Consider the following 11109-nt stretch of genomic DNA (forward strand, 5'->3'; position numbering starts at 1 on the left):
GCAGAACTTGGAAGAGGTAATTCAGTGACTGAATCAGGTGTGTTGGAGCAGGGAAATATCTAAAACATGCAGGACTGCGGCCCTCGAGGACCAGGATTGCCCACCCTTGATTTAAAGGTACTCATTGTAAAGTATGAAATTAAACAACAACAAAAAATAAAAAAAATGACCTGGACTATTACAAACAGTGTGGTTTGAATGAGTTTACTCCAGCAGGTTTCCAGATATTTAAGTGTGAAATGCAGGTATGCACTCAATGTAAACAAAGCACAAAAACTATGCAAACTAGACTCTGTAGGTGTTTCTTGGCTGTGTGGGGGGAGTTTGTCCTAACTGTGATTGGCAGAGTTCTTTGGTGTGGGCGGGGTTTGTCTGAACCATGATTGGTGGAGTTTGGAATATAGGCGGGGTTTCCCAGGTGTGGGTGGATTGGTCGGACTGACTTGTCTTGTTTTGTAAACATGTAAACATAATTTATTGACTTCAAAATATGTGACACCTTCCTGTGTCGTGTAATGGCTAAAATTTGTTTATTTATTTAACATTATAGGTACTTTTTGGCTGTTTTGACCAAACTCCACCCCCAGCTCCTCCCACACACCAAGACACTCCCACTTAATGACTGCAGAGACTTTCTCTAGCTATGTGGAAGCTTGAGTCTCAGCTGACCCACATTAGTCTGTATGTAAACAAATATGAAGGTTAATTTAACGTTTGAGCTAAATTTAAAACTGTTTTTGTAGGTAAATAAATGAATCTTAACGTAAGGACGCATGAGAAAAGTTTCGAGCGGCTTTTGTTTCTATCTTTATGAATTTCTTCATGACTTTGCAGTGAATACCTTCAACTGGGTCAGTTTCCTCCACAGCAGGTCTTAAAACAGTAGCAGAGACAAGAAAGTCCAGCATTTCCTCCTCAGGGAAAGTGACAATTGTTCTTTTTTCTCCTCTCGTGGTAACATCATCCTCTTAAAAATAAGTTAAAACAGGACCCATCAAAAACAAAAACACCCGGTGCCGATAATTGAAACTTTTCCAGTGATGCTACACAAAGTCACGAGTTAGTTTCCTCTCTGTCTCTGATGATGTCATCGAGAGACCACCGCCTTCCATAAGTGCCTCTGGGAAGCTGAAGAGTCTTCAGGGGCAGATTAGGTGCAGAGCGACGACCATTTTTACAACACAAGGCTTGGATTAAAATCCCATCTGGTCATGGTTTTTCACATGTTGTCGTCTGTCGTATCCAGTTAGGTTCGTCTCTTCCTCAGATCAAGAGATCTGATGGTTGATCAGGAGCAGTTCGTTTCAAGCATTTGGATTCACAATCATTTCAGCATCTCACGTCTGGATGTCTGACGGTTCGGTGTTCAGGAGCCCTCCTGCTTTAAGTAGGGGCAGAGCGGCTTGCCCCACCTTCCCCAGGTAGCGTGACAGGGGCGTGGCCTCCCCGCTGAGGGAGCAGCAGCAGGCCCAGGCTGCGGCCTCCTCTGGGCCAGCGGGGCGGGGGGCGAGAGCTGGAGGAGGGGCGGGGGAAAGCAAGGTGGGCTCTGAGGCGACAGTGGGGAGCGAGTTACGGGAYGATGTGGAGATGTGAGATGAAAAGGATCTGAAAGGGCAATAAAAGCTAGAGTTCTCTTTAAGACAAGCCCTTCGTGGCTGCCTGGTGTGCGGCAGAATCAAATCTAGCTGCCTTGGTGTGTTTGAGCTCTGATGTGATGAAAACAGCTCTGAGGGTTTAGAGAAGTCAAGCAGAGAGCCGTCAGAGCTGATGGTGGATGAGAGTGAGGAGAGCAGGGGAAGGTTTGGATCATGGTCTAAAGACGGTTCTGGTTCTGGTTCAGGGTGGGGATGTGCAGTCGAGGCAGCAGCCCCACAGGAGGGGGGAGGGGCCAGGTGTGTGGATGCTGTGGTCCCTCTGGAAAAGCAGGCTGACATGACAGAGAGGGAGGTGCTTTTGGGAGAGTCTGAACAGATGGGAGAGGCAGGGGAGGAGGAGGAGGGCTCCTGAGGTCCTGTCAGAGACTGGTCCCGGAGGCGCTGGAGTCGGGGAGGTAAGTTGTGACGACCCGGTAACCCTGGGCGCGGCGGATCATGTCCCGGATCTCCCCGTTGAGCTCCAGCAGCTTGGAGCAGATCAGGCTCAGGTCCTGTCGGGAGCCCACCAGGGCGATGGTGCCCGTCTGGCCCAGGGTTTGGTGACGGAAGTAGATGTTGAGCAGCGTCTGGACCGCGCTCTCTGAGCTGCCGCCGAACACCTCGCAGGGCCACTGCCGCCTGGAGGCAAGATCAGAGACAAACGGAGCCCATCAGCGAAACAAAGGAAACGTTGAGTCAATGTGGGAGAAAGAGGGAGAGAGGAAGTCTGTGTACTTTTAGGCCATTTAATTTATGTTTTAAAAAAAGATATTTAAAAATATTCTATTTTCAATTTATACTCCAAAAACAAGAAAACGGTTTATTTCTCTCAAACTGGAAGTTGAACACTGTCTTTATCAGACCATTTAAGGTGGAGCTAATTGAATATTTTTTTAATAACAGCCTGTAAATAAATAAAGAAACGCTAGCTAACTAGTTTTGAATATCTGTAACTAACTACTTGCGTATTACTGCTTCATTAATATACCTAGTCCAGTTAATTTATTTAAAAAAAAAAACTATTTATCTAGCTCCACCTTAAATGGTCTGATAATGGGATGATTAAACATGTTTTACTTTTTAACTAGCTAACCATTCAGCTGCAGCTCATGCCTCCTGAAAGTCGTCGCTCACCTGCACTCCTGGATGTAGCGCACAGCTTTGGCAAACTCCTGGCTCCGAAGGCACTCCAGTATGGCCTGCACGGCCGCCTCGGACGTGTTGAAGCTGGGCACGACCACGGCTGCCACCTGGGCGGCGTGCGTGTGGGCCAGGTGCTTCAGCTCCAAGTCACTGGAGACGGCCGCCTCTGCTGCCTGCAGGGTGGTCCTCAGATCTGTGAGCTCCTGGGACATGTTCAGCAGCTAAGAGGGGCAACAGATGGTGGTGAGGGTACATAGAGGCAACAGTGGCATTAATAGGACTCGCTGCTCAAGATTATTATCAGGAAGATGCTCATTTAAAAYGGTTAAAGCATAATTAGACTGTGGGGGTTGTTGTAACTGTGTCGTTTGGCTCACCTCAGGCACAGAGCTGATGGCTTGAACTTGACCGATGAGTGAACAGTACGACTGGAACAGCAGCAACAGCTGGAAGTGCAGCTTGTAGAGTCGCTGACAGAGCTCCAGTTGCTACAAGACGAGGAAAACCAGGTCAGCGGTAGAAAAACACATATTCCATACAGATTTACACACCCGCTTAGGATGTTATCATCCATTAAATGGACGTTATTAGCCATTATCAGTCCCATAGAATGCTTCAGACTGTCAGCTGGTTAATWTGAGGCGTAAAACCACTAAGGCTTTTAATGCAATCTAGTTAATATGAGACATTAAACCACTAAGGTTAATTTTAGAGAAAATGACATGGGTTACAATAAAGTTCACCGGACTCCGGCGGTAGCAGATTGTTGCATTCCAACGTACTGTATATGGCACTGGTAACCACTAGAGGGCACAGTCGAGACAGTCCGAAGCCATTCTATGGGACTGATAACTGCTAATAACCTCCATTTAATGGACTGATGACATCCGAACCGGCTGGATTTACACAACAAAAGTTTTAAGTGAAGTCGGCGAAGCAGCTTTTTTTTTCAGAGGAATCCGAGGCAGTGAAGTAAAGGAAGGTGGAAGAGAACTTACTGCAAGAGACTCCATTTGCTAGACAGCGAGAGAGCATGTTAGGGCAGCAGAGTGAGGTGAGAGGAAGACAACATGTCAGTCAAACACATGCAAAGCACTTCTATCAGTCAGGTCACAAAGAATTAGTCTAAAATTACAGAAACTCTGAACTTTAGATTTTAGTGGCCAGTAGAAAAACTCAGGAGTAAAACAGACCAAACATGCAAAAAAGGGCTCATATTTCAGAGAAGCAATGGAAATAACAAGCGCAGATAAAAATAACATATTTTCTCTGTCTTCCTGTAAAATCTAGGTTTGTGTAAAGTTACAAAAAAATATATATAAACACAAACCTTCTCTTCTGAGTCTCCCGGTTGGCAGGTCACCACACTGTCACCGGGACACCTGGGAAATGTGTCCCTGCAGTTCCTCAGCCACTGACAGACAAATTATAAGAAACAAATAATGAACAGACATTATTTTTAGTCACATATTTACGACCAGAAACACCAAATTACCGAAACAGCCGCCTCCTCTCTGCTGTTGTAGGTGTCCAGGTACTCCTGCAGCTCCAGTGCACTGAACTTCATCTTTTCAAGGAGACCATAAGACATGATCTAGAAACAAAAACAAACAAAAGGCCATTAAGAAAGGAGCTTGGTAGAATGGCTCCAAGTCTACTAGCATCACTCACCGTGTCGGCATCAATGAAGATCGTAGGACAGTCTGAGCATGTGGTCAACATTTGCGACGACCTGAGAAACTTTGATCCGATGCCTCTTAGTCCCTCACCAAGGTAGGTGGCAACATCATTGGTCAAGGTGCAGAATTTACCCTGAATGTTCTGAAAACAATGCGTACAAGAGAAGTTATTTCAGCAAATACTACTGGATATGAGACGAAAAATAAAATACAGCGATGATTTACCTTGAAGAGCGATGAAAAGACTTGAAAAGTGTAAACAGCACAAGAGCCGTCAGAGTCGGTCACCAGCTGGTTAACGTGACAACGCCACGCCTCCTCGGCATCGTCACACACTATGGGCTGGAACGCCGCCAAAATGGCAGAGAAAAAGGGCGAAGGGGGAGGAGGGAATCCAAGGTCTTCCAAATCATCGACATCCCCCCGTAGGCTGGAACAAAGGAAAATGGAGAAGCTGTCTGTATAACATTGAAGCTAATTAAAAAATAATACAGAAAACTTGAGTATACCGTAATTTCCAGACTGTAAGTCACACTTTTTGTTTGTTTGGTTCTGCTTATGGTCAGGTACAACTTATTTAAGGTTTTTTCCTCTTCATGATGCGTTAAATGTTAGTTCATACTGACTGACATAAACCAAAGTGTAAACATTACCATCAACAGCCATGAGAGGGCGCTCTAGGCTACTACGGTTTATTTTGTTCTTGTCACAGTTTTAAAAAATGTGCGGCAGAACGAAAGTTTGGAGTGAATGAGAAACATATGAGGAACTGGTGGAAAGCAGTGGTTACTCTTAATGCACCGAAGGAAATGGAGAAAGCTAATTGTGAGATGTGGAATGAGACTGGTGAACTTACAGGTAACTTGCTTGTTGAAATGCTTTTTCATTTTATTTGTGACACAACAATAATGGGCTACACTAAATTAGAAGGAAAAGTACAGAAGACTGTACCGAACCATCCAGCAGTATGACACTAATGACGAGAGGGCAGGACGACAGAGGACTGTAAGCTAATGGTAGCTAATGTTAGCTTGCTGCGGTTGTTGTTTATTTGAACTCCTGTGATAAAAACGCTACAGTCATTGCGAGTTAATCTCGTCTGTGTCATCTGTCACTGTTAATTAAGGCTATTCTGCATCCCAGAAGGTAAGTTCTGTGTTATTCCAGATTAAATATCTGTTCTGGTGCAATTTATAATCCAGAAAATGTGGTAAATAACAACTGCAACTACAAAAAGCGAGCCACTAAAATGTGGACTGTGCCAGTTGTTAAGTGTAGAGTTATAAATAAACATTAAAAGTTCATCGTTCCATGATGTTTTACCTGGGCAGATAGTTGGGGTCTAGAAAGTCCAGCGGGGGGTGGCAGTAGTTTGGGTTCAGACCGCGGTCTAGATTTGGTAGCTGATCTTGAGGCTGCCCTGATAACTCCAGAGTGAAGCTCTCGCCGCAGTCTGAGCCTTGAGGAAGCTCGTTGGTGCTCAGAGACAGTTCATCATCCTGAGCCTGAGTGTCCTCATCCTCACCACATGCTCTCACCTACAGAAACAAAGACATCACAGTTTCCCTGACAGTAACAACATAAAGTTTTACTTATTAATGCCATTCCTCACGTTTAGGCTGCTGTGATCTTCGGTGAAGCCTCCCTGGCCCGGTGTGGTGGCATTGAAGGACTGAGGGTCGGCAGATGTGTCATAAGAAGTAGACAGAGAATCTGTGTGGTTGGTTTCCTCAGACGGAGAAGGGTTAGTCTGGAGTAAGGTGGAAAGTTCCAGATATTACAATTTGTCAGGCTTCAGCAGAAGCTTGTTTTGATCAAACAGTTAAGGCTACACACGAGCTGAGAATGAGAGAGGCTCTGGCTGGTCGAGGACTCCTCTTCCTCGGAGGACTCGTCTGAATCGTGAGGGTCCTCGTGACCCAAGCTGGGGGTGCTCCCCGAGTGCTGGCTCTCCTCCAGCAGGTCGCCCAGTTCCGTGCTGTCCAGAGACCGCCGCCGGACTCCCCAGTTGAAGTTATCGATGCTCTCTCCCTGGATGAAATACACAAAGGTTAGAAATAGCTGCGGTGCTTACAAGCACAAGATGCAAAGTGAAACTGTTAATCATTGTATGGAAATGTGCTGGAAAGGCAATCCGTATTATAATTTATCCCACAACAACCTGACAAATAGCAATAATGTCAACCAAGCTGTGAGAGCAAAACAAAGCACAGTCATTATGATTTAATTATTCCAGTATGAGACAAGGGAGCCAGCAACACCACAGCGCTTAGAAAAGCTGTAAACAGACAGTAAGCTTTTAGTTTAGGACACGTTACCTGGAGCTCCTGGGCAGCGAGGGAGGGGAGGGGGAAGAGAAAGACACAGAGTTAGATAAAGAGACAAGGAGGAACAGAAATATATTTCAGAAGTATTAAGAACGACAAAACACACAATTAGATTAAAACAGGAAGGAAGGAGACAGATGCTTTGATTTACTGTTAATCATAATAAATCCAGAGGTACTCACCTCTCCGTCCTCCAGCTCCACATCCAAGAAGTCAAAGTCTCTGAAAACCCTGAACTGCTGCTCACTAGCGGTGTCGTCAAAAGTGTCCTCTCTGGTTCCACCCTCCTCTGATGAGACGCCACTCTCGCGGACCTCCATCATGTCCAAATCGCCACAGGAGGAGAAAATCACCTGAGGAGAAACAGAAGAGTTTCAAAGGTAGCAGGAAAAGGTTAAAATTAAAAACACAATTTGTTTTTATATAAAAAAAACCTATACACATTCATCCTCCTTTGAATCATCACCCTATTGTGGTGGAGGAGTTTTTGTGCCTGAATGATCCCAGGAGCTATGCTGTAGGGTCTCCTAAGACAGATTGGTCCCAGGTGACAGGCCAGACAAAGAGCGGTTCAAAGTATCCGGCCTTCTTGGAGTCCTTAGCGAAGGTGCTGAAAGGTGCTCCAGATGGGGACTCTTATTATGTTGGGGGACTTCAGTGCTCACATGGGTAACGAAAGTGTGACCTGGAGGGGCGTGATTGGGAGGAACGGCCTCTCTAATCTATACCCGAGTGGTATTTTGTTGTTGGACTTCTGTGCTAGTCACAGTTTATTCATCATGAAAACCACATTCCAACATAAGGGTGTCCATAAGTGGACGTGGCACCAGGACACCCTAGGTCGTAGATCGATGACCAGATTGACCCAAACTTGTAGCGAAGGTTTGCTGGGAACGCCTGGCAGAAGAACCCGTCAGAAAGATCTCCAACCCACACTTCCTGGAGAACTTTAACCACAACCCAGCCGAGGCGGGGACATAGTGAGCCATGTTCTGCGCCTCTGTTGAGGCGGCTGCCTTGAGCTGTGGCTGCAAGAGTGTCGGTGCTTCTTGAGGTGGGCATCCTCTAACTCAGTGGTGGACACCCTAGGTTAGGTAGGCTGTCAAGTTAAAGGAGGAGTCCTATCAGGCCTTGTTGATTGGTAGGACTCCTAGTTGGGGGTGAGATTCTGCCTCAAGTGCAGGAGTTCAAGTATCTTGGGCTTTTGCTCATAAGTGAGAGAAGAATGGAGTGGGAGATTGATAAAGAGATGGTTCTGCAGTATTGTGGACTCTCCACTGGTCTGTTGTGGTAAAGTGGAAACTCTCGTTTACGATCAGTCTGTGTTCCTACCCTCGCCTACGGTCATAAACTCTGGGTAGTGACTGAAAGAACAAGATCAAAATACAAACAGTTGAAAAGAGTTTTCTCTGCAGGATAGCTGGACTATCACTTGGAGATAGGATAAGAAGTTCCTCCACATCAAGAGGAGCCAGTTGAGGTGGTTCGGGCATCTGGTAAGGATGCCTCCTGGACGTCTCCCTAGGGGAAGTGATTCAGGCATGTTCTTCTGAGAGGAGACCACGAGGAAGACCCAGGATACGCTGGAGGGACTATATCCCTCAACTAATCAGGAAAAATCTTGGAATCCTCCCAGAAGAGCTGGAAGAGGAAGCTGTGGAAAGAGGGGTCTGGGCCTCTCTGTTCAAGCTGCTGCTGGATGGATGGATGGATGGATGGATGGATGGATGGATGGATGGATGGAAGGATGGATGGATGGATAGATGGATGGATGGATAGATGGATGGATGGATAGATGGATGATGGATGATGGATGGATGGATGATGGATGGATGGATGATGGATGGATAGATGGGTGGATGGATGGATGATGGATGGATGGACAGATGGACGGACAGATGGATGAATGGATGGATGGATGGATAGATGGATGGATGCATGGATGGATGGATGCATGGATGGATGGTTGGATGGATGGATGCATGGATGGATGAATGGATGGATGGATGCATGGATGGAAGGATGCATGGATGGATGGATGCATGGATGGATGGATGGATGGATGGTTGGATGGATGGATGGATGGTTGGATGGATGGATGGATGGATGGATGGTTGGTTGGATGGATGGATGGTTGGTTGGATGGATGGATGGATGGATGGATGGATGGATGGATGAGGTCATTTTTATGTGCTACAGACACTTATAGTATTTGAGGCTTACTGATGGATTCTTGGTGAGTCCAACTTCTTGTCCACAAAGAGACAAAACGTTTACCAGCTTCTCTCTGGTTCTTTTCTGTGTGGAACCAAGATGACAAGAATTAGAAAACATTTTTTAAACAAATATCCCACATACTTTAAATACTATGTAGTTTAAATGAGACATAAAGAAATATCAGCTCTGACCTTTAAGTGTTTTCAAATTACAAATGTGCTTTATATTTTAGGAAACAGCATGAACCAAAATATATCAACAGTTGATATATCTTAAAAATGATGACAGCAAGTAAAAAAGCTATAACTAAGCGATGGTTTAGCGGGAATCCTCCCACCATTAATCAGTGAATGGATATTTTTAATAATATTTGGAGTACGGAGCATTTTACATTTAACTTAAGACTACAAAAAAAGGAAGATGGCCTCTGGGAAAAATGGGACATACCTTTTATGGTAAGAGACAACAACCTACTATTATCTTTTTCTGCCTGTTCATCATGAGTACTTTCGGTTAGTAATATATCCTGTTTAACCCTTGAGTTGTTTTACTAGATTTGCATGTTTTTTCTTTAATTTTTATTTTCATTTTCTGTTGTTGTAAATGTAAAACGGTCTTTAAAAAATGACATATCTAAACAGAACTGTACTATTTATTACTAGCGGAACAATAAATAAATAAATACAATTCTAAATCTATAAATATACATTAAATTATGATGTTTGACACTACCTGAGATAACTGTGGCCGCCTCCAGCTGACAGGCACCAGGATGGTGTTGGAATTTGACCCGGAGGAGGTGGAGGAAGCGCTTCGTGTGACGGCCATGGCTCTGGCCTTCCCCTCTCTGCCCCCTGAACCCTGGAGCCCATCGAATCGACGCCCGATAACAGGTGTCTGTGACAACCACAGGCAGACTTTTACTCTACACATCCCCTTACCTCCGACACAAAAAAGCTGTGCTGTCAGCGGATATTTAGTATTTTAATGAGCTCGCTCACCTCGGAGATGTCAAAGGTGAAATCGAGGGTTTTTCCTGGCAGAGCTTTGGCTGAACCGTCCCACACTCTGCTGACCTCCAAGTTGAAAAGATCTCCTTGTGTGTGGCTGTAAGCTGGGTGTACTAAACTGGCAGAACGTGAGACCACCAACTTTAAGATGTTCAAAGCATCTTTCCAGTGTACGGTCTGTAAAATAAGACACGTCAAACAGTGTGAGAGCAAACAAAACAATAACTACAGAAAGGAAAACTGAAGCACAAAAGGCTGTTAGACTCTAACCTGGACAAACTTCTCAATCGTCTTCATGACGTCAGCGTTGAACTGTTTGACTTGTACAGCCGTCAGGTCCATGTGACTCAACAGACAGTAGATGATCTGAAGAAGAGGCAGTTGCATACTGGGGATGCCTTTATCCAGCAGCTGAGGCGTGAAGAAAAACTCACATTTAGCAACAACTGGAGTGGCATGTGTGTGCCTGATATGTTTTACACTAAACTCTGACTGGTTAAAGAGAACAGGCTTTCATTTACAATAAAATAAAATAAAATAATGTATCTTGGCAGGCCTCACCTCAGCCATGTAAGTGACCATGTTGAGTGTGATGTCAGAGAAAGCTTCGTGGAGGTAGCGACAAACCACGCTGACCCAGGAGAAAGGATCTCGCGTGTACGATCGTGTCTTATAGAGCGTCATCACGTGCGCCAAGTGGGACAGCTTCGTGTTCTTCTCCTGCAAACACACCTGGGAGGAAGGTCGAAAAATAACAGACCGAGAAGATACAAAGAAGACATTCTTGTTTTTCCTTTTAGTTTGCATTTTTATGTCTTTTTAAAGGGATCCCTGATTAGTTGTAACATTAGACTTTATTTAATAAAATATATTTCAACTGTAAGATAAAGACTGTAAAAATACTGTAGGCTGTTTAGTTTTTATCATTTTTAAACTAAAAGTTTAAAAATATATTACATGGACGGAGCCATTTTATTTACACGCAAAGCATTCTGGGTAAATGATGACGTGGATAGGTTTTCGGTGCGAGGCTGCTAGCGAGCTATATCCACCCTGAAGGTTAATCTTGGACAAGCGCAAAGGCTAACAGGCTAAGCTG

The 11109-nt window shown here is 44.8% G+C and overlaps 1 protein-coding gene across 8 annotated transcripts in view; it reads right to left on the bottom strand.

Moving 5' to 3' along the window:
• Positions 1–42: 42 nt before the first annotated feature.
• The window catches only part of fryb (furry homolog b (Drosophila)), a gene marked incomplete in the record, with an annotated part of 75711 nt that continues 64644 nt past the window's right edge, over positions 43–11109 (bottom strand). For 5 of the 8 annotated variants that reach the window (XM_014003325.1, XM_014003322.1, XM_014003319.1 and 2 more), the window contains 18 exon segments: positions 43–2273; positions 2769–2998; positions 3155–3265; positions 3776–3793; positions 4108–4191; positions 4273–4371; positions 4449–4598; positions 4682–4886; positions 5780–5994; positions 6069–6206; positions 6293–6487; positions 6775–6783; positions 6966–7136; positions 9007–9081; positions 9733–9897; positions 10002–10187; positions 10281–10421; positions 10572–10742. In XM_014003325.1, coding sequence (XP_013858779.1) covers positions 2015–2273; positions 2769–2998; positions 3155–3265; positions 3776–3793; positions 4108–4191; positions 4273–4371; positions 4449–4598; positions 4682–4886; positions 5780–5994; positions 6069–6206; positions 6293–6487; positions 6775–6783; positions 6966–7136; positions 9007–9081; positions 9733–9897; positions 10002–10187; positions 10281–10421; positions 10572–10742 — 2622 coding nt within the window. 8 annotated transcript variants of the gene reach the window in all.

The sequence above is a fragment of the Austrofundulus limnaeus genome, unplaced genomic scaffold (assembly GCF_001266775.1).
Source record: "Austrofundulus limnaeus strain Quisiro unplaced genomic scaffold, Austrofundulus_limnaeus-1.0 Scaffold17, whole genome shotgun sequence".
Taxonomy (NCBI): domain Eukaryota; kingdom Metazoa; phylum Chordata; class Actinopteri; order Cyprinodontiformes; family Rivulidae; genus Austrofundulus; species Austrofundulus limnaeus.